The 23,620-nt window shown below is 42.3% G+C and overlaps 1 protein-coding gene across 1 annotated transcript in view; it reads left to right on the top strand.

Moving 5' to 3' along the window:
- The window catches only part of TMEM131L (transmembrane 131 like), a 146,713-nt gene that overhangs the window by 51,584 nt on the left and 71,509 nt on the right, over window positions 1–23,620 (top strand). The window contains exons 4-10 of the mRNA XM_040331969.1: window positions 1,623–1,685; window positions 4,030–4,153; window positions 17,673–17,789; window positions 19,737–19,847; window positions 21,467–21,547; window positions 21,639–21,780; window positions 22,639–22,694. Coding sequence (XP_040187903.1) covers window positions 1,623–1,685; window positions 4,030–4,153; window positions 17,673–17,789; window positions 19,737–19,847; window positions 21,467–21,547; window positions 21,639–21,780; window positions 22,639–22,694 — 694 coding nt within the window. The remainder of the gene's footprint in view (window positions 1–1,622; window positions 1,686–4,029; window positions 4,154–17,672; window positions 17,790–19,736; window positions 19,848–21,466; window positions 21,548–21,638; window positions 21,781–22,638; window positions 22,695–23,620) is intronic.

Below are 23,620 nucleotides of genomic sequence, written 5' to 3' on the forward strand. Positions count from 1 at the left end.
TTTGAGGGTTTCGTTAATCTAACGGTAACACCCCCAGCAGATTGCATGTACTTTGTGTGAATGCAATGCGGTGTGGGAAATGCACAGGATTTCCTGCGTTTTCCGCATCTCATCAGTGTGAACTAGGGCTCAACTTGATGCTGCATAGTTTGGCGTTGACTCAATGCTTGGAACTCGCAGGAACTGCATGATAGCCAATCACCTGGCATTTTCAGAAGAGTGGTGAGCAATAGCCATGTATACATTATGGTCAATGCATTTTGCAGTTCTGAATGGTGCAAGCGTAAATTGTACTTGCCAGACAAAATAGTATATTGTAAATACAAAAAAATAAGTTCTTGTAAAAGTTTTGAATGTATTTTTTTTTTCTGTAGTGAAAGTTAGAGAATTCATATCGGAAGTGGAAGGTGACTACAGAAGTTTTGTGGTCTTGGTGTATGAACCTATGTGCTTCCTGAACGGTGCTCTTCATAACCATGCAAATTTACACAACACCGTCTTTTTATTACCTACACTAGTTCAGTTAAATTTTGTATCCAAAGATGATAAAACTTCCTAAAGTATTCTTCTGCTTTGCACAATTTAAGTGTGGCATCAAAAGAAATATGGTAAAAAACACAAAATTCTGTATACACTTATAGGGTTTTCATAACACTTAACAGTTTCCACCATGTAAAAGAATGGCAACTTTATTGTTTACTGTTCCAGTTGAGGAAACTCCACCCTGCGCCTCTATTGGACATGTTTTGCCCCCTACTGGGGCTTAATTGTAGTGTTCCTCCTTCTTTAGATGGCTGTGCTAAGAAGCTATAAAATGTTTGATGGTTTATAAATATTGGTAGCCTGACCCTCCCGGGCTTTTATGTATTTTCTACCATCCAGCTGCGCAAAATACTAAAATACTAGCTTGGCAAGACTATTCCTTGATTGATTTACGTTTTTCACTACTGGCACGCCTTATTAAATGGATATATGATGGATAGTCTCCTAGAAATTTTAGCATAATGCATGCCAATATAGGGAGAGTTTATGGTTTAGTAAATGTTGTTCACTTTAAGGCTGGGTTCACACTGATACTACACCACAGTCATACGACTTTCATCCTACTTTGCTCTGTGACATCGGTCCTACATTGGTCCTACATCCATCCGACTTGAATGAACAGGATACGACTTTGATCCGACTTTGTGATAGTCTGACTTGTCCTTTTGACCAATCAAAACAATCCCAGTGTGAGATAAAGTCCCTTTACTGCTGCTGTAATCACCATGTCGGATGTCAAAAGTCGCATGGTAAGGACAAGGATCCTACTTTGATCCGACTTCAATGATATTCAATGGGCTGAAGTAGGATCAAAGTCAGACCAAAGTAGTACAGGGAGCATTTTCAAAGTCGGACCGACTTGTGTCGGACCAGTTAAGACGGCTCTCATAGGGAAACATTGATTTTCACACGTCGTGCGACATGAGCTCCCAATGTTGGAACGTATGTCGCACCAGTGTGAACCCCGCCTTATAGGCATATATGGCACAAGTGTTGTAACGCTGTAATATGTCAATGTAGTATGCTGTGCAGCTGTTTGCTTCAAATCTGACCATTGCTGTTTTTATTTTTTATTTCAGTATAGCAAGGCCTAGTGGGAGGGCCTTACACCTACAGCCTTCTGTACTAGATTTTGGAACTCAGTAAGTATTACTTTAGAACAGATTTTTTTTTATTTTGGTACTTTTAATATATATATATTTTAATATGTTTATTAAAAATTCTAATACAAAAAATAGAAAAGTATTACGAGCACAAGTCGTATATCCACGAAAGGATATGTTGTTTTAATGAAATCTTGAATAGCAATAAAAAATTGACCGGGTACAAGATACCAAAATGATATTGCTCTTTGCGGTATACTGTATGTCTCTGTTGGGGAGAGCTCTTCTCCATTTCTATACTTGTGTCAACTTTTGTAACGTGGACTGGAAGTAAAGGGAACGACACAACTTTTTCTTTTTTTTTTTTGTCAATTGGTGGAAGGCTAGAACACTGCCAGGGTTTTAACAGTATGTGTTCTTGACTGTTGGTTTTATCTTGTGTTCTATCCTAGTGACATCATTCTACAGAAATCCATAAAATCTGATAAATGGTCTTGAAGTTTAACTAAAGGAAAAACCTTATTTTTTTTTTGTTTAGGATAGCGTTGAGATGGATTAGTTTTTATTGCTGTCTGTGCCCCTGTTAAGAAGATTCACCCTCTCGATTTGTCCAGTTTACCATTAGCATTGAAAGTGAAAATAAAAGAAAATCTTACATTTTGGGTTGTCCCCAGAAAAGTAATAGAGGGGCAATCCTTCCAATGGGGGACACTAGCTCTGGTGACCTTGGGGTCCCCAATAGATTCCTTTAATTTGCAGGGCTTTCCTTTCACTTCCTGTTTGTCCTTCACTTCCTGTCTCGTAGCCAATCTCAGCAATGGTACACAGATGGCGGAAAAAACATTGACAGTAGTTCTAAACCTCCCTTGATCTATTCAAAATGGGGGAAAAAAATATGTTTTACCTATAGTTGTACTTTTTTTTTTTTTTTAACAGTCCTATAGTTCTACTTTAAAGTGGTTATAAAGGCAGAAGGTTTTTTATTTTTTTTTACCCAAATGCATTCAGATAAACTTTAGTGTGTAGCAGTCCCCCTTATACTCACTTGAGCCTGTCTCAATTCAGCGATGTGCACAAGTGCCTGGGCCATCCGGGACTCTCCCTCTTGATTGGCTGACACACAGCAGAGGTGCCATTGGCTCTGCTGCTGTTAGATGAAGTCAGTTAGCCATTGAAGAGAGAGGGGTCGGGGCAGAACCGTGGCTTTGGGTTTGAATGGACACACAAAGCTGCGACTCGGCTTGGGTACCTTCACAGCAAGCTGCGACTCGGCTTGGGTACCCTCACAGCAAGATGCTTGCTTTGGGGGCAAGCGACAGGAGGGAGGGGCCAGGTGCTGCAGCCAGGGACCCGAGACGAGGAGGATCTGGGCTGCTCTGTGCAAAAGCAGAGCAGGTAAGTATGTCATGTTTGTAATTTTAAAGAAAAGAAAAGTGTAAATATAATGGAATAGTCTTAAAATGTATCTCTAGTAAACATTTGTTATTTTAAGCTTCAGGTTTTTATTGTAGGCCTCTTCCCCTACTGGTAAGAACCAACCTCTGTTCTGGTGACCATTTCGGTGAAAAAGTAGACTATATTAAGTCGAAAACTGTATGTATTTCACTGGAACAGGAGTTGAGGGGAAATCCTTCAATGGAGACAGCTGCTCCAGTAACAGCTGGCAAAGAGATTTCCCTACATTGTTGTGTCCCTGGCACAGGAAGTTAAAGCGGTGGTTCCCCTAAAAATAAAATGTTAACATTGCCTTTCCCAAATAAATTACGATTAGAATCGGCCGGTTTTATTAAAAAAAAAAAGCTCCGTACATACCGTTTGTTAGATTCGTTCCCACCGCCACTTCCGGGTACGATGCTGGCGGTGGGCATTCCTAATTGATTGCCAGGCATCCGACCGACGCATACATTGCGTCACGAGATGCCGAAAGAAGCCGAACGTCGGTGCGCATGCGCCGTATAGAGCCGCACCGACGTTCGGCTTCTTTCGGCATCTCGTGACGCGATGTATGCGTCGGTCGGATGCCTGTCAATCAAATAGGAATGCCCACCGCCAGCATCGTACCCGGAAGTGGCGGTGGGAACGAATCTAACAAACGGTATGTACAGAGCTTTTTTTTTTAATAAAACTGGCCGATTCTAATCGTAATTTATTTGGGAAAGGCAATGTTAACATTTTATTTTTAGGGGAACCACCGCTTTAAGGGAAATCTCTCCAAAGGGACAAGGCGAAAATATTGCTAGGCTTCTAACAATTCCCTGCTCTGTCAGTAGTCCTCAATCACTGTGTTTATATGCTTTTGGGACTTCTTTTCTTGGTGTTAATATGATTATTTTCTATTGTGATGCAACATGTGTTTTTATTTATTTTTCTGTTTTATTTTTAGGTCAGTGGGGCTCCCTAAAGCGCAGTCATTCTGTGCTTTCAACCCTAGCAGGGACACTAATATTGAAGTGAATTCAGTGTTTACAAGTGGTAGAAATTTCCATGTGTCTCCCATACATAGCAGGGTGAGTGTTGATGTGCTCTTGGAAACTATGTCCTGGATGATGGCCAAAGTATCTAGCTTTTCTTGGCACAATTATCCAGCCTCTAGCAAGACCCCTTTTCCCAACATGCAGTTCATTTTCTCATTTAAATAACACTTTTTCTTTCCTGTTTTTTTTTTTTTTTTAAATTCTCTGCACAACACTGAAAACAGGGTTAGCAGTGTTAAAAAGACAATGTATGTTTTAAAAGTGTCTGACTACATGCATACTCATTGATTTAATGTTCTCTGTAATCTCATTTTTAAGAAGGTAAATACTGTATATGATCAGTGGGACCAGAGAGGGTTGGTGCACAGTCTGGCTAAAGTACTTTGTACATTATCTTTAATTGTTGGTAGCTTGTACAGTGGGGGAAATAATAATTTGATCCCACTTACAAAGAAATGAAGGGTCTATCATTTTTATCATGGGTGTATCTTAACTGATGGAGACAGAATATCAACCAAAAATCCAGAAAAAAACACATGATACAAATGTTATACATTAAATTGCAGTTCAGTGAGTAAAATAAGTATTTGATCCCCAAGCAAAACATGACTTTGTACTTGGTGGAGAAACCCTTCATTAGCAAACCCATTGGTAAGACATTTCCTGTAGTTGGTTACCAGGTTTGCCCATATCACGGGAAGGATTTTGGTCCACTCTTTATAGATCTTTTTAAATCCATAAGGTTTCTTGGCGACTCAAAGTTTCAGCTCCCTCCACATTTTCTATAGGATTAAGGCCTGGAGACTGGCAAGGACACTCCCTGACCTTAATGTCCTTCTTCTTGACCCACTCCTTTGTCTTGGTGGTATGTTTTGGGTCATTGTCATGCTGGAAGACCCATCCAGGACCAATTTTCAGTGTTCTGGCTGATGGAAAAAGGTTCTCATCCAAGATCTTGCAATACATGGCCCTGTCCATTGGCCCCTCAATGCGGCAAAGTCAGCCTGTACCTTTTAGCAGAGAAACGGCCCCAAAGTATAATGTTTCCACCTCCGTGCTTGACTGTAGTGATGGTGTTCTAAGGGCCATTGATGTCATTTTTCTTCCTCCAAAAACGGCGAGTCAAGTTAATGCCAAAGAGCTAAATTTTGGTCTCCTCTGACCACAATGCTTTCTCCCAATCCTTCCCTGAATCATTTAATATTCATTGGCAAACTTCAGACGTGTCTGTACATGTGCCTTCTTGAGGAGGAGGACATTATGGGCGCTGCCGGATTTGAATCTATGACGGCGTATTGTGTTACCAATGGTTTGTTTGGCGACAGTGGTCCCAACTGCCTTGAGATCATTCACAAGTGCCTCCTGTGTAGTTCTGGGCTGATCCCACTTCTCTCATGATCATCCTTACCCCATGAGGTGAAATCTTGCATTGAGCTCCAGACTGAGTGTGATTGATGGTTATCTTATATTTCTTCCATTTGCAAATATTTGCTCCAACAGTTGTCTCCTTCTCACCCAAGCTTCTTGCTGATGGTCTTGTAGCCCATTCTAGCCTTGTGCAGGTCTACAATCTTGTCCCCGATGTCCTTTGACAGCCCTTTGGTCTTGTCCATGATGGTGAGGTTTGATTGAAAGAAAATAGAAAACAATTGCTAGGCAAGAGGGATTCCCTGTCAGCACTGTCTGTGTTGATGAGGGAATCATGCAATTTTCTTTCCTGCAACCTGTGGTTGAAATTTGCACTGTCTATGGCTGGGCCTTCTGCCACATACACACGATCATTTTTCAAAAAAAACTTTGTTTTAAAAAAATGTCATTTAAAATGATCGTGTGTCATTTTTCAAGTTCTGAAAAACGTTACAAAAAAAATTCGAACATGCTGCATTTTTTAACGACGTTTTAAACAATGTAGTTTTTCGGGTTGTAAAAAATGATCGTGTGTGGGCTAAAACGACGTTAAAAACCCGCACACGCTCAGAAGCAAGTTATGAGACGGGAGCGCTCGTTCGGGTAAAACTAGCTTTCGTAATGGAGTAAGCACATTCATTACGCTGTAACAGAAAGAAAATCGCAAATCGTCTTTTACTAACACAGAAGCAGCTAAAGCAGCCCGAAGGGTGGCGTCATCCGCATGGAACTTCCTCTTTATAGTGCCGTTGTACGTGTTGTACGTCACCACGCTTTGCTAGAGCATTTTTTTAAAACGATGGTGTGTGGGCAAGTCGTTTTAATGATGAAGTTGGAAAAACGTTGTTTTTTCTACATGCCGAAAAACATAGTTTTTTTTCATGCCGAAAAATGATCGTGTGTACGCAGCATTAGTGTAGTTCAGGTACTGCCATTTAAACTGTTGCTCACTGAGAGTTCAGTGAAAAGTGATGCCTTTTTTCTAGGGTTGTCCCGATACCGAGTATTTGCGGGAGTACTTGTACTCCCGCAAATGCCCCCGATGCCTGGCCGAATACTCAGCCCCCCCACCCCCCCGCCGCAACGCAGCCGCCGCTTGGTTAATACGAGAGGGGAACATTACAGCTTTCATTTGAATAGCTGTAGTGTTTCCTGCCACGCCGCGTATAGACACTCCCCCTTGCTCGGGATTGGACGGGTGATCTGTCCAATTCCGAGCAAGGGGGAGTGTCTATACGCGGCGCGGCGGGAAACACTACAGCTATTCAAATGAAAGCTGTAATGTTCCCCGCCCGTATTAACTAAGCACCGGCGCGGCAGCATCTAGGTATGGGGGACATGGCTGCTTATATGGGGGACATGGCTGCTTATATGGGGGACATGGCTGCTTATATGGAGGGGAGATGGCTGCATATATATGGGGAACATGGCTGCATATATATGGGGGACATGGCTGCATATATGGGGGATATGGGGGACATGGCTGCATATGTGTGGGGACATGGCTGCATATGTGTGGGGACATGGCTGCATATGTGTGGGGACATGGCTGCATCTGTGGGGGGACATGGCTGCATTTGGGGACACATTTAAAAAAAGTATCGGCATTCGGTATCGGATAGTACTTGAAAAAAAAGTATCGGTACTTGTACTCGGTCCTAAAAAAGTGGTATCGGGACAACCCTACTTTTTTCTGCTGTATTGAAGGTGAGCTCCAAAACAAAAATATTACTGGTAAATGCAAATCTAGTAAGCTGGCTTGTAATCAGCCTCTTGGAATCTCCTGTAGAGCCTCATTCAGACTAGTAAGAGGCGGCACTAGCTCTAGGGACCAGTCGGGTATCCTACATGTACATGGAAAAGGATGACGTAGTAGAATAAAGTTAGATCGCCAACTTAACTTCTGTTTAGCAGGGCTGTGTAAATCTCAGAACTGTATGGACAGAAATATAAATCTTTTGACAGGTAAACCAGATTTGATTGCGCATTTCGTCTGTATTTGCCTGCACTTTACAAAACGTTTCATGCAGTATGATACAAAAATGCTAAGTATTGTAGCAGTCTATGCTTTAGCAGTACATAGTCGTTTGTGTTTTCTAACAAAATGCTGATTAGTGTAGTTGTTGCTCTAATTTTTACTGTATTATGAAAATGTGGCCTTTAGTTTTTCAGAACTAGAATGTGCCCAAAAGAACAGAGTTGTTGGTTAGTAGCCATGCCAGCACTTATGTTTGCTTTATTTAAGATCAATCCACATAAAATCTACTAACACGGTTATATGTGGATTTTGGCAGTCTCCCACTGGTTTCTTATATCTTCTGGAGACTTTGCCAGTAGGAATTCTCCAAACAGTCTCTCCTATTCCTGATATGTGCCTGCTGCATGTACAGTTGAACCTCAGATTATGAGCATAATCCGTTCCAGGAGTATGCTCGTAATCCAAAGTACTTGCATATCAAAGCGAGTTTTCCCATTAAAGTCAATGGAAACGAAAATAATTTGTTCTGCATTGACTTCAATGGGATGCAATACCGAATGCGGCCAGAGATGGGGGGCACCAGAGAGTGCCGAAAACATCCGAAAAGGCCCGAGGACACTTCGGCTCGTTTCCTCGCCCCCCGTACCTGAGGCCAAATGAGGTACTGCAGGCCTATTTAGCTTGAATTCTGCTCGTCTTGCGAGTCAACACTTGCAAACTGTGTCAGAATTTAAAAAAAAAGTTGCTCGCAAATCAAAACGCTCTGAAACCAAGTTACTCTTAAACCGAGGTTCCACTGTACTTGTATGAGAAAGTATCTTGTTCTTTTTGTATAACTTCCTTTGTGTGGAATCCCTGGTGTTTTTGCCAGTCCTTTTTGTTTTCCTATTAAAAACTGACCACATTAAGTGGGAGAACACACCATGGTCAGTTCTAGCTGTGCTCTCCTCCAATGATCAGACTTGTCCTGGCACGGCCCCCCCCCCTGTACAGACATCACTCAGCTCGGTATACTGCTGCTTCTCCCCCCCACCCCAGGACTGAGAACAGAGGGAATGTGATCACTTATAAAAATAAAGAAAAAAATATATAGGGATCTTTCTTTCTTTCTTTCTTTCTTTTTCTCTCCTTTCTTTCTCTTTCTCTCTTCGTTCTTTTTTTTTTTTTTTTCTCTTTCTATTTCTCTTTCTCTCTTTGTGTGTGTGTGTATGTATGTATGTATGTATGTATGTATATATATATATATATATATATATATATATATATATATATATATATATATATATATATATATATATAAAAAAAAATCAATATACATTTTTAAACTGAATGGGTTGTTTTACAAGGCTACAATCACTTTAAGAGCCTTAAAGCGGTGGTTCACCCATAAAAACGACTTTCCCCTATTACACTGCCCCCCCGCATTATAATACGATTATGCCTTTAATTTTTTTTTTGGCTGCTGTACATACCTGGGTACAGCTATTCACCCGTGTCCTCCGGGTTGCGAGTCCCGCGGGAGTGGGCGTTCCTAACATGGCGGTGATTGACGTTTTGACTAAAAAACGAGCTCCCCCCGTCGCGTAAGCCGCGTCACGATTGCCGGAAGGAGCCGAACGGCGAGTCGGCGCTATACTGCGCATCGCCGTTCGGCTCCTTTCGCCAGTCGTGACGCGGCTTACGCGACGGGGGGGAGCTCATTTTTTAGTCAAAACGTCAATCACCGCCATTTTAGGAACGCCCACTCCCGCGGGACTCGCAACCCGGAGGACACGGGTGAATAGCTGTACCCAGGTATGTACAGCAGCCAAAAAAAAAATTAAAGGCATAATCGTATTGTAATGCGGGGGGGCAGTGTAATAGTGGAAAGTCGTTTTTATGGGTGAACCACCGCTTTAATTAGAGGCTTTGTTTGCAGCCACGGATTATGTCATACCCAATTTTTTTCTAACATATTAAGCAACAGCAGTAGTCTGCTGTATTGTGACTAAGGTATTATGTGTGAGTAAGATTTGTGTGACACTATTATGGTGACAGTGGTAGATTTTTCTTTGTTTCTTTAATCAGCTGTAGTTTGGGTGCGTGCAAGATACCAGTAGGCCATGTGAGGTGAGTTTTTTTTTATCATAGTTATTCCATGTGCCTGACATCCAAAGCGAGAACATTGCTCCCCTTGTTTTGTAGCCTCTAATGTGCTGCAGATGTTCTTCTAGGAATACAGTGATTTGGAGGCTGAACTTGAAAAACAAGTCGTATGCATTCCTGTAACCTAAATCACTGCATAGTCGTCAAAATATATAGCCTAGTGCATGCGGGAGCTAGGGTTTTTTTTCTTTTTAACCCGAAAAACACGGTGACATTTTTTTTTTTTTAAGTTTTAAAATGGCAAACAGTAATATGACATTAAGTAGAAAAACAGAGGTCCCTGTGTAAGAAAGTGCTGATGGTGGAAATATTGCTTGCCAGGCTGACCAGGCTTCCATCAATGCTGTAGAACAAGTCAACATCATTACTGAGGCTTTATTTTTGTCTGCATTCTTTTTTACTTTTTTTTTTCTTCTAGAAAATACATTTAAAAATAAAGACCCTGTTCTTATTATAAACTCTTTTCTGCACGACTGATATAGTTTGTTTGCTTCTATATAATTTTTCTATTCTGTGGTGAATAGAAATGTAACATGGTAATTTCAGGAGGTTCTGGAGCACGGAGTGCAGGAATGTTGGAGGCGATGGCCAGGGCCGTGTTACATAACAGACTTCAGCTTTTCCTTTTTCCCCAATAAACTCTGCTGACAATATGTTAATGTATGCTGGATCCACTTATGTTGGCAGCTTATTTTTATTGTAATTAAAATGTCTTTGAAACCGTCATTATTGGATCCTCTGTGGTAGTGTGGCACATATTTTTGATTTTTTTTTGTATACATTTTAGTCTATATTTTAACCACTTCATTACTGGGCACTTAAACCCCCTTCCTGCCCAAACCAATTTTTAGCTTTCAGCGCTGACGCATTTTGAATGACAATTGCGCAGTCATACAACACTGTACCCAAAATATATTTTTATCATTTTTTTTCCCCACAAATCGAGCTTTCTTTTGGTGGTATTTGATCATCTCTGCAATTTTTAGTTTTTGCGCTATAAACAAAAAAAGACAGAAAATGTTGAAAAAAAGACAGAAAATGTTGAAAAAAAACACTATTTTTTACTTTTTGTTATAAAATCCCAATTTTTTTTTTCCTCGGTTTAGGCCGATACGTATTCTTCTACATATTTTTGTTAAAAAAAAAATCCCAATAAGCGTATATTGATTGGTTTGCGCAAAAGTTATGATAGATAGATTTATGAATTTTTTTTTTTTTACTAGTAATGGCGGCGATCTGCGTTTTTTTTTTTTTTGTCAGGCCTGCGATATTGCGGCGGACATATCGGACACTTTTTTTTTTTTTTTTTTTTTTTTTTTTTTTAAAGTGTATTTTGTGCGTGTACTCGAGAGAGAGGAGCCAGACTGCAGGAGTTGGGAGTAGGCAGGCCTCCCCCAGAGGCAATCTGCCATCTTTCTCCATGCCCCGTGTGGCAATGGCGGGTGTGTGAGGGGGTCCTCCCACACAGCACGCCCTACCTGCTCCGCTTTGAAGCCCAACGGGGCAGAGGGACTCCCTATAAGGGAGTGAGAGGATCTAGCCCGCTCAACCAGCCCCATTAGTCCTTCGCCTCTCTTTTTAGAGACCGCGTGGTCAAAGTGCGTGCATGTTAACCCAATTTCGAGTGCGTGTAAGTGTGGAGGTTTTTGTGGGGGGGGGTGGGCGTACTAAGCGCAGGCTTACCTCGCATAGCACACCCACCGGGAGCCGAGCTGAGACCACCAAACTCAATTCACATGTAGCCGAGACCGGGATCCGAACCCCTAGCTGCAGAGGTGAATGGCTTGTCAGCGCAGTGCCAATCGCGTTGAGCCACCGCAGCTCGGACACTTTTGACACAATTTTGGGACCATTTACATTTATGCAGCGATCAGTGCTATAAAAATGCACTAATTACTGTATAAATGTGACTGTCAGGGAAGGGGTTAAAACTAGGGGGTGAGGAAGGGGTTAAATGTATTCCCTGGGTGTGTTCTGTGTGTGGAGGGGGACTGTCTGGGGGAGGTGACCGATCTGTGTCCCTATGTACAAGGGACAGCATCGGTCTCCCCTCTCCCTGACAGGACGTGGAGCTCTCTGTTTACACATAGAGCTCCACGTTCCTGCTGTCACCGCCGATCGCGGGTACTTGGCGGACATCGCGGCCGCCAGGCACGCGCATCGGCATCTTAGCGATGCGCCGGGCACAGTGTTTCCCGGCGTGCGCGGGGAATGCACATAAAAGGACATCCAGGGACGTCCACCCGGCAGTTGAGAGCTGCGCTGTGGACGTCTTTCGTCTATAGCGCGGCTCTCAAGTGGTTAAATATATACCATATTATTTTGTGGTTGTACGTTTACATTGGCTTAAAAAATTATATTCTTGTTCAGATTAAAAACGGTTTCTGATGTGAAATTATGGCAGTCCCCCATGGCAACGAGTCAATTATGTCTTCTATTTGCCGGTTAGAGAATAAAGGGTGAAATCTGATTCGATGCCAAGGACAACTTCACTATTATTATTTTCTAAAAGTTTCTCAGGCCTCTTTGTATAGTCTATTTTCCAGGTTTTGGACCAAGATCTAAATTGCCACTGTTCTGTAACTGGATCTAAAGATCCGCTAACCTATGTGAATCTGGCCCTTTGAGACTACTATATGCCTTTCCAGTCTTATGCAGATGAACTACTCTTCATCATATATCTTCAGAGAGCTCCTTTTTCAAAGGCATGGTTCACACTAGCTGATGCTTTTTATGAAGACCAATCCTAAAATGTTTGCGTGTCTTTTATCAAAGTAGGTCTAAACCATTTCAAACTACTGATTGCAACTAGCCGTCTTTTAAGTAATTTTTCATTGGGCTCACTCACCACTTCCTTTCCACGCTATAGCCAAAATATGGCTACAGCATGCTTCTGTCATTCTGGGAGGGTGTTCATGGATGGGAACCACGCGCCTAGTGTGCCCCCAAGACAGTGATCACAGATCATAGTAAAGGGCCAATCACAGTGGCTCTTTACCACGTGATCAGCTGTGTCCAATCACAACTGATCGAAGTTTAAACAGACTTGCTGGTTATTGGCAGTACTCTCCTCATGCACTGTCACAGCCTGAGGAGAGCTAGTAACCAGCAATCCTGCCAGGGGACGTGTGTGTGTGTGTGTGTGTGTGTGTGTATATGTATATATATATATATATATAACACACAGTACAAACAGTAACACACAGTAGCATTTGCCCGAGTACAAGTACTAGGGCAAATGCTTGGTATCGGGACAACCCTAATATATATATATATATATATATATATATATATATATATATAATAGATAATCAGAGCACTGATTATTAGTGCAGCCCCATCAGTGCCCATTAGTGGCACCTATCAGTGCCGCCTCATCAGCGCATCCGGGAAGGAGAAAAATTACTTATTTACAAAATGTAAAACCGAAACTAAACAAAGGGTTGTTTTTTTTTTTTTCCACAATTTTCTGTTTTTTTTTTGTTTAGTAAAAAATTAAAAACCCCAGTGGTTAGATGCCAACAAAAGAAAGCGCTATCTGTGTGTGTGTGTGTGTGTGTGTGTGTGTGTGTATATATATATATATATATATATATATATATATATATACATACACACATACATACACATACATACACACACACACACACACACACACACACACACACACACACACACTGTGGGTACGGTGTTACATGACCATGCAATTCATATGAACATTGTATTTCTAATGCACACAAAATGGCATATATACAGAATGTAGTGAGACTGTGCTTACTATTACCAAACCATTTGATGCAACCCTGACTAATGGGGGTTGTCCCTGTCCTACTGCAAGAAAGGTTGGGCATAGTGATCTGAGGGTTAAATCTCATACCAGCTCTGCTTGAGGCCAGTGTTGGCTTGTGCTTTTAGTGGGTCGGACTGCCAGAGCATGATGGTGTATATTTTTAGAACTTTTTTTTTTTTCGTTTTATATAGAGTAGAGAGGGATTGACCAACACCTGTCAGGTTTTTATTGCTATTTGTGTCCTCGCTAGGGAGATCCACCCTCCCTTATTTGTCCTGGTGACCGTTAACACTAAAAGTTAAAGAAAATCCCAAATTTGAGCAGTCACAAAAACAGGCATGTAGAGGAAATCTTCCAATGGGATCACTAGTTCTGGAGACACCTAGGGATTTCCTTCACAACACAGATGGCAAAAAAGGCTCCATGGTGAAGAGGAGAGCAAATGGGCGCTACTTGTTTGGAGACCAGATCGTTCTGACTGTTCTGAACAGTTTACTCTCCTAACTATTGCACAGTTTTCTCAGTTTTGTTGCACAGTAACTGGCTATTAAAGGTAACCTGTCATTAGACACTTCTGTTATTTGGTCTGTTAAATATACAATTGAAACCGGTTATATCTTTTCAGTAAGTGCAAAAAAAGCCTGGCAATTCTGCCAGCAATATTGTGGGCTGATTAATTCCTGTGCCCTCTGCTGACTGACATCAGCTGTGCACTGCAGAAGATGTTCCCTTATGTTATGGAGAAGAGCGTGAGGTGTTCTGCAGTTCTAATATTGGGAGATCAATGTTGCTCCTCCTCAGATACGGTTCCCCCTAGTGAGTGTTGTCATCCTTGAAAAGGATTTGCTACTGGCAGGATCACTCAGTAAAAATAAAGGATAATAAGCCTGAAGAAAATAAAATAAAAAAACTAGTGCAGACACCACATCTAAGGAATGGTAAGCTGCAGTATATGATCTTGGTTTTAGAGACGCGACAACATATTTGTTTTGACTGAAGTTTGTCTCCAAAGTAAACCAATGGCCTCCCATTACATACAAATATGGGCCTAATTATAAATGCAGCTGTGTGTATAATTTTCTTAGTCCCCCCTGCAAAGTCCCACAAACACAGTGGGCCAGATTCTCGTATAACTGCGGCGGCGTAACGTGTCTCCTTTACGTTACACTGCCGCAAGTTTTACGGGCAAGTGCTTGATTCACAAAGCACTTGCCTGTAAACTTGCGGCGGCCTAGCGTAAAGTCCACCGGCGCAAACCCGCCTATTTCAAATGATCCATGTAGGGGGCGTGGATCATTTAAATTAGGCGCGTTCCCGCGCCGTTCGTACTGCGCATGCTCCGTCTCGAATTTTCCCGCTGTGCATTGCGCGAAATTACGTCGCAAGTACGTCATTGGTTTCGACGTTCATGTAAATGGCGTCCAGCGACATTCACAGACGACTTACGCAAACGACGTAAAATTTTCAAATTGCGACGCGGGAACGACGGCCATACTTAACATTGAGTACGCCACCTAGGGGGCATGTTTATCTTTACGCCGCGTAACTCTTACGGAAACGACGTAAAATCACTACGACGGGCAATCGTACGTTCGTGAATCGGCGTAACTAGTCATTTGCTTATTCTACGCCGACCGCAATGGAAGCGCCACCTAGCGGTCAGCGTAGATATTGCACCCTAAGATACGACGGTGCATGTATCTTAGGCATGTTTAAGTGTATCTCTGTTTGAAAATACACTTAAACATATGACGGGCTTAGTTACGTCGGAGTATCCGCTGATACGCCGGCGTAATTCTATGTGAATCTGGCCCAGTGTCTTGAAAAAGTATTCACACCCCTTGACATTTTCCACATTTTGTCAAGTTCCAACCAAAAATGTATGATATTGGTATTTTATGTGATGTGAGACCAACACTGTGGCACATAATTGTGAGGTAAAAGGAAAATTTTAAAAATGTTTTTCAGGATTTTTTTACAAATAAATGTAGTGTGGCACGCATTTGTATTCAGCCCCCTCTTACTCCGATACCCGGTGAAAAATGATTTAATTACTTTGAGCCTTGTGCTCCCCTGGATTTGCTGCTTGTATAAACTGTCATGCAATTGTACTTTATGGGCTCGTTAAAATAATATGCAGGGCCCTAATCCACACCAGATCAATGTGGGTCACTTTAGGGGCACATAGAAAACAATGGTTTTCTGTGTGCTGTGTTTAAACCACAGTGTTGTATACATGTACATGCAACCTGTCTACGTTTTTCCACAACACACATGTATGCATGTAAAGGCAATTCAACTAAAAGTAAAAAAATATAACTTGCAAGTATTCCATGGATCTGTCACTTTACATTGGATTACACAAAAATGCATGTTAAATGCACATCCACACACATGCAATTTAGATGAGTTTTTATGAGTATGGAGTGAAAAGACTCCAATGAGAAATACAAGTAGTCTTGTAAATTTGTTTCCAGTTGCTTTCTCGTGCTTTTCAAGGTGTGGGTGCCCTAGGAATGACAGTTTGTTTTTCTTACTAGCTCCATGCTAATCATTTGAAATAGAACAATTCAGATATGAGTTTGGCTGCAGTAATGAAACATTTTTACGAGTTATACGCCTGTTATGTGTGAGTTTTAACATGTGAGGGTTGTAAAAGCATTTGCAGGGTTGTTTTGAAAAGCAGTGTCCTTAGTGACACACCTTTCTGTTCCACTCCCATTCCCTGCAAGACTTTCTCACGTCTGAATGATATTTGCCTTGCAAATTTATTTTTGCTGTGTTCAAGACATTCCAAAGCATAATTTAAATGCCTGAATTTTTTGTGCCATAAACGTCCAGTGCATAATGACCAGAGTAAGGCCCCTTTCACATGTACGGATCCCATGAGGATCCGTACATGTGTATCCGCTTGCTCAGTGAAGATCGCTCCGTTGATCCCACTGAGCCGGCAGATGACAGGACGGTCCCGCACACTGTGCAGGGACTTCCCTGTCATATCTCCGCTCTCCCCTATGGGGGGATTGGATGAAAATGGACCGTCTGTCCGTGTTCATCCGATCTGCCCTGCAGACGGATGGAAAAATAGGATTTTCCTCCGTCTGCAGAATCGGAGGATTTCGGACACCGATGAGATTGGGTGTCAGCGGATTGCTGACACCCGCTATCTCATAGGGATTAATGTATGTCCCCTTTTCATCCGTAAACAAATGGATGAAAAAGCGGACATACGGTCTGCATGCGTGAAAGGGGCCTCAATCTAGCCGAAAAGAAAAGCTAGTTGTTTTCTTCTCTTATTTCTTTTTTGTAAACATAATACGATTTTTTATTTTTTTTCTAATTCGTGGCCAAAGATGCTAGTGTATGTTTTTTTTAGGAGGAGTGGGATTAATATTAACATAATTTGAGCATGTGCTATAATTCTTATATGATTCATTTAAACAATTTCAGTTTATGTTTATTATATTTAGTTTGTATATTTAGCAAAATACCCTGTACAGCAGGGCTCTCCAAACTTTATAAACAATGGGCAAGTATACTGTCCTTCAGACTTTAGCAGGGCTGGACTGTGGCCATTGGCAGTAGAAATTGTCTTGGCATCAGTGGGAGTAAACAATGCATCTTTGGTGTTAGGGGGAGGAATAGTGCCTCATCATTGGTGTCAGTAGGAGAAATATCGTTCCATCATTGGTATCAGCGGGAGGAACAGTGTCCCATCATTGGTGTCAGTGGGAGGAACAGTGTCTCATCATTGGTGTCGGTGGAACGAACAGTGTCCCATCATTGGTGTCAGTGGGAGGAACAGTGTCCCATCATTGGTGTCAGTGGGAGGAACAGTGTCCCATCATTGGTGTCGGTGGGAGGAACAGTGTCCCATCATTGGTGTCGGTGGGAGGAACAGTGTCTCATCATTGGTGTCGGTGGGAGGAACAGTGTCCCATCATTGGTGTCGGTGGGAGGAACAGTGTCCCATCATTGGTGTCGGTGGGAGGAACAGTGTCCCATCATTGGTGTCGGTGGGAGGAATAGATCCCCCATCGTTGGGGTCAGTGGGAGAAATAGTGTCCCATTGTTGGTGTCAGTGGAAGAAAAAGGCAAGCAAAGGGCCACAGTTTGGAGACCACTTCTGTATAGGCCTTTCTTTTTAATTTCTTAAATTGTTTTTAAATGATTACCAAAATCCATTTGATGTGAGTGTAAGTTTTTGTTTCTTTTGATATTCTGGTTGTTAGGTCATCCCAGCCAGAGGGAAATCGTCGTTCACAGTCGTGTTTCTGCCAGATGAAGAAGGAAGTTTTGAGGGCTCGTTATTTATAAATACTACTACAAATGGGATTCTGTCCTATCAGGTGAGCTGAATGAAGCCTCTTCATGCTGCCAAAGTCATTTGATGTGTTCAGAAAGAGCATAAATAGCTTTTTTTTTAATGTGTAGATTATTAAATAAGTTGCTATTGCTATAATTTTTTTTCTTAAGACTTGGTATAAAATAAAGGCAAGGGTTCCCCAGGCAATCTTTTACTTGCATTGCTGGATCGAGAGTGCTTCTGACTTTATATTGGAAGTAAAGGCAAAACCTTACTAACTGGAAACCCACATTCTAACCCTAATCTATCTAACCCTGTAAAGAAAAAATTGCTATACTTACCTGGTTTGCAGATGTTTTGGTCCGGTCTTCAGTGGCACCCTCTGTGTGCAGGAGAAAGCCAACACGGTTGGGAAATGCAAGAGAAGTGATGTCACTAAAAACAAAAATCCAGGCTCACAGACCAGAGGCCAAGGGAAAAGTCAAAAAGAAAAATGAAATGTAGCTGTGGCTGCTGCTGCCGCCCTGTCCTCATTTGTCTGAGTTTTGAAAGATGTAATCAAAGGGGTGAACAGCGCTGATCAGCAGACATAAAATTGACCCTCGGAGGCAAAGTAAAAACTTTTTATTATTGTTAAAAAAATTAAATACATTTAAATGAATATGTTCACCAAGGCATACAGCAGTCAATTGATGGTCATGCAGAGACTTGGATTCAAAATCCAGGCAGATGGTGTCGAGGTTCGAACCAGGGCCCTCTTTTGCAGCTGGGTGAGGATGCTAACCACTACACCACTGTGCTGCCCGGGATTGTATATATTATACAAAATACACATGTGTATGATTATTGTTATTATTATTATTTTTTTATTATTATTACTTTTCAACGGTACATTTTTAAGATATACAATTGTTGATAAAGTATTGTGTACTGGGTATTGTTACTATCCACTCAGGTGTGTGGATGACAGGGGCTGCTAGCTCCTCCCCCTCCCACACTTATACTTCCGGGTCATTTACCCAATTTAATCTTCACGCTCAGCCGACTAATCGGATAACCTGAAGAAGGGGCGTGTCCCCGAAACATGTAGTGTCTCCAATCGGCGATGTGTGACACTCTTTGCTCCCTTGGCATTGGCAGTTGCTAATTGGCCCCAGCAGTAGGGTTTGCCCATACTTTTCGGATTCCCTTGGCTGACTTCCGCCAGGCTGTGACATCACTTCCGGGCACAGTGCGAGCGGCCGCTGTATACTAGCCCCAACAGTTCTTGTGCCTGCAGTTTGGTTCCCCCTTCATCGGACCCCTGGCCCCGCGGTCCTGGATGGGCCCCCCACCAGCGGCATTCCTGTGTTCTTTGTCCAACGGCTTTGTGCTGGGTTTCCCTGAGCCCCTGTGTCATCCATGTGGCTCCAGCCTTCAGGTACTGTCAGTTTTTTAATCCAAATCTCTACATGACCATCAATTGACTGCTGTATGCCTTGGTGAACATATTCATTTACATTTTTTTTTTTTATAACGATAATAAAAAGTTTTTACTTTGCCTCTGAGGGTCCTATTTATGTCTGCTGATCAGCGCTGTTCACCCCTTTGATAATAAGGGAATAAGGGAAGTGATGTCACCCATACTATGGGGCTTCCATTGGCTGCCTTAGTTTTTTTTTTTTTTCCTTACAGTACCAGATAGATAAGGCTTAGAATGTGGCCGAGCGTAGGTATAGAGTTAGGTTTTTGTCTTTACTTTCCCTTTAAGTGTTAGCTGTTGCACACAGAAATGTTCCTGTCTTATAAAAAAAAAATAATAACCTGGCAAGTGAAGTCTGATTTTTCAATCAAGGGCAGGCAAGTTTGTTCTAGTCCCTCCTGTCTTGAATATATAGGTCAGGTAGCTTGACTAAATCTGAAATCCTACTTTGGATACGCTACATTCCCTAACAGCTTTATTGAATAAGTGTTGGCAAAGTTTATTCTAAATAGCCTTGTTCTGTTATAGGTCTTTGGGCAAGGTGTGCTTCCTGCCGTTCCTGATGACCCTAAGCACTCTCTTCAAAACACAGCAGTCATGTTTCCACGGATTGCAAATATCCATCTTTCACAATCGCAGGTATGAGTTTTCCTCATTTTAGTAACTAAAAAAGTTGCTTTATTAAAGAGCAGCTCCATTTTAACATGGGATACTATCTCTGGTGACCTGGGGGTACCCAAGAAATTCCCTTTGCAGGGATTTCCTCCCACTTCCTGTTTTGGCTAAGGGACAGGAAGTGAAGGTAAATCTCGTATTTGGGACGAATAGGGCAACAATAAACCTTACAGGGGTTATAATCCTCCCTTACTCTATCCAAAATGTGCCTTTAGTTGCTCTTTAAGTTTCATAATTACACTATTGTACTTTTCAAGATACTGGTACCTACCTACCTTACCTGGCCACCAACTGAATACATATATGCTGCCACACTGAATTGGATTGTCTTTCGTGAGACTGTATATATGCGTACAAGTTTTTCTGGGAGCACGCTGCACAGTATTCTCCCAGCAGAGAGACCGGGCTCTCACGAGAGCCTCAGGTGTTGTACGAATGAAGGTCCTGTTCCCATTTACCTGTGGATCAGTCACTGTACAGCCCGCCCCATGAGCTTTTCATGAGAATGCAGATTCAACTGGAAGCCTCGCCCAACTGGAGGAACTAATTAAACTCGTTTGGCTGCGCTTCTCCTATGGGTCACAGAAGTGCAATTAGTTTTGCACTCCTGTGACTCATTTTGAGCAGAGAGCGCTCTGAAGTCACACAGATCAGTCCAGGCACTGCGTCATCGCGACAAGTCTGGATCCGCCAGGTGCCTGGACTGATGCCTGTCTCCGACTCTCAGTGAGACAATCAAAGTCCGAGACTGCCACTCCCTGCCCCTCCACAGCTCAGCGCTCCAGTGAGCGTGGAGGTGCAGAGAGCTGCTGACTGACAGGCAGCTGTGAGAACCGAGCCATTTGGGTGTTCGATGGCTCGGTTCTTAGTGCAGAGGCGGCAGGGGACAGATGCAGCATTGGTCCGATGCTGCATCCACCTAGGGCAGTGATGGCGAACCTTTGCACCCCAAATGTTTTGGAACTACATTTCCCATGATGCTCATGCACTCTGCGGTGTAGTTGAGCATCATGGGAAATATAGTTCCAAAACATCTGAGCTGCCAAGGTTCGCCATCACTGACCTAGGGTAAGTATGATGGACAAAAAAAAAAAAAAAAACTCTTTTAACACACATTTGCCATTTCTTTGTCCTTTGGACCCAATTTAACATTTTTATAATGCAGGATTTAGGATACAGTTTGCGCAACACTTTGCAATATAGATTACTATATTAGAAACTCCAACATTGCATTGTGTTAGCTAAAGTGGTTAGGGACCTTATCAAATCATTATAAACCCTTCCCTACTCACTTTGCATGTTAAATTTGGAAAATGTATCTATTGGCCTATACTCTTCAATAAGAATCAGGTGCATGGAGGTAAAGTCTATAGCTCTTAGTGAAATGATTGTATTTCCTAAATTATTTGTTTTTCCCCCAAAGACTGGCTAATAAAAGTTACAAGCACATGTACATAGTATATCAATATTTAGACATGTTTTTATAATTAGACCTTGTGGGATTGTGTGTTTTATACTGTCAATTTGAGATTGCATTCTGTTTTACTACGGATTCCTTGTTTTATATGCATTTTCTTATGTAGGCAGAAACCATAAACTCCTCCAGTGTATGGCAGGTTCGTCTCAAGTGCAGTGTTCCCCTTCAGCAGCATCGACATTGCAGGGTAGGTGACATCCACCCAGGGGGTGTTTTTATGTTGCCCCCCACGTTTGCTTGTCTTCTGACCCCTGGACCTTTTCTTTTGTGACTTGCAGAGCTGCTTCCTGTCTGGGCAGTCACTACTGCTGCAGGTCTACTTTGCGGTCAGATTGGAAGGAAGCCAACATGACTTGGAGACCCTCAGGAAATACATTTTAGAGAACATTTTTATGATCTTTGTAACATCTGACCAAAATGGTGAGACATTGCAATCTGGTTCTTGTGTGTACTATAGCCGGGTAAAAGGGTCGTTTTCCCTTAAAGTGACTATTCAGATGTAAGAAGTCTGGTTGGTTGTCAGCCCAGCATTTGTAGTGACGAGGCTTGGAAACTGCTGCATGTTCAGTACGATGAAAAAGCTGTCAGAACTTGTAAAAAAAAAAAAACTAGAAAGCAAAGAGGTTTTCAAGAAGAATGACATTTTAAAGCTAACGTTTTAATTACAAATTATTTTTCCCTGTAGCTTAAAGTAGTTGTAAAGGCAAAAGATTTTTTTATCTTAATATATTCTATGCATTCCACGCCTTCTGTGTGCCGCAGCCCCTGTAATACTTACCTGAGCCCCATCTAGATCCAGCGATGTTGCTCGAGAGACTCCCCTCATTGGCTGAGACAGCAGTGCGGTGCCATTGGCTCCTGCTGCTGTAAATCAAAGCCAGTCAACAAATGAGGAGAGAAAGGGGTGGGACCAGGTCGTGTCTCGGCATTCAACAGGAGGGAGGGGCCAGGAGCGCCGAAGAGGGGCCTGAGAAGAGAAGGGTCTGGGCTGCTCTGTGCAAAACCACTGCACAAGGCAGGCAAGTATAACATGTTGCTTATTTTTTAACAGACGCCCCTTATCTGCATAGGCTGTTTTTATGTAAAGGTGAACTTACTGTTTATCACCTGAGGGAAAAAAAAACATGTCTCCAACTTCTACCAAAAACAAAGTGTTTATTTGGTGGGCTGATTGGTAAATGAATAGAAATTGCTGAATGTAGATGTGTTACAGTAGTGAAAAGAGCAATATGTACGTTTTATGTTTGTCAAATGACACTCATCCATTTTTTTATGCAGGTGATTCAATGGCTATGTATGTATTAAACTCTGGGAGTGGCCTGGTTCACATGCAGGTAATTGCATTTTATTTTCTGTTGGTAATGAATGTGTAATGTATAGCCAGAACTTTGTATCTTGATCATACAGTACAGGACACAGGCTAAGCATTCATAGACCATGGGTTATAGGCTCATACCTTCTGGAATGGATGTTGGCAAAGATATTATTTTTTTCAAAATTCTTTATTTATTCACAACAGAAAGCGTGTCCACATGGACCACAACAACAGTGTAAACATAATGACATCCACAGGTATACATACATAACTTAGGCAGGTGTATGTGTCTCCTAAACTTAACATATTGTCCAACGGACTTTCAGCTAGTCTCAAGTCAGCCGTCGGTGTGGGCGCCAGGCAGTCAGCATAGCACATATGTTGCCAATTCCCCCGCGTCACACCCACATCGGTGCTGCCAGGCTAACATTTTCCACCCATAGGATGTAGTGCAATGTCTGGGATCTGCAGACCGCTCTCCTTTTTCCAGTATCTTAAAGGTATTAGGAGAGAAAGAAAGAGAAGCAAAAAGCAATAGCAGATCCCGAGGATCACCCGGGGAGTAGAAAAAAGGAGTAACCCAATAGATGGGTTCTAGAGAGGGGGCAAAAAGAGGGGGGGAAGAAGGGAGCGCGAGGGGGGGGGGGGCAGCTCGCGAGCATGGATGATTGCATCTGTGAACCCTGTCATCCAGCCTCCCAGGTCAGCAAGTCTGATTTACCTCTGTCAGGGGGTGGGATCCGGTCCAATGATCTAAGCCACTTCCCTAAGGGCCTGTCCCTCTTCTGAGTAGGTGTATATGTTCCATACTTGCCAGGTTTGTGTGTACGACTCATGTCTATCTTGGTGTGTGAGAATCAGGTCTTCCATCCTGTTAATATCATCTACCTTCTGTAGCGACATTGCTACAGTCGGTGGGTTTGGGGATTTCCAGGTTGGCAAAGA

The sequence above is a fragment of the Rana temporaria genome, chromosome 1 (assembly GCF_905171775.1).
Source record: "Rana temporaria chromosome 1, aRanTem1.1, whole genome shotgun sequence".
NCBI lineage: Eukaryota > Metazoa > Chordata > Amphibia > Anura > Ranidae > Rana > Rana temporaria.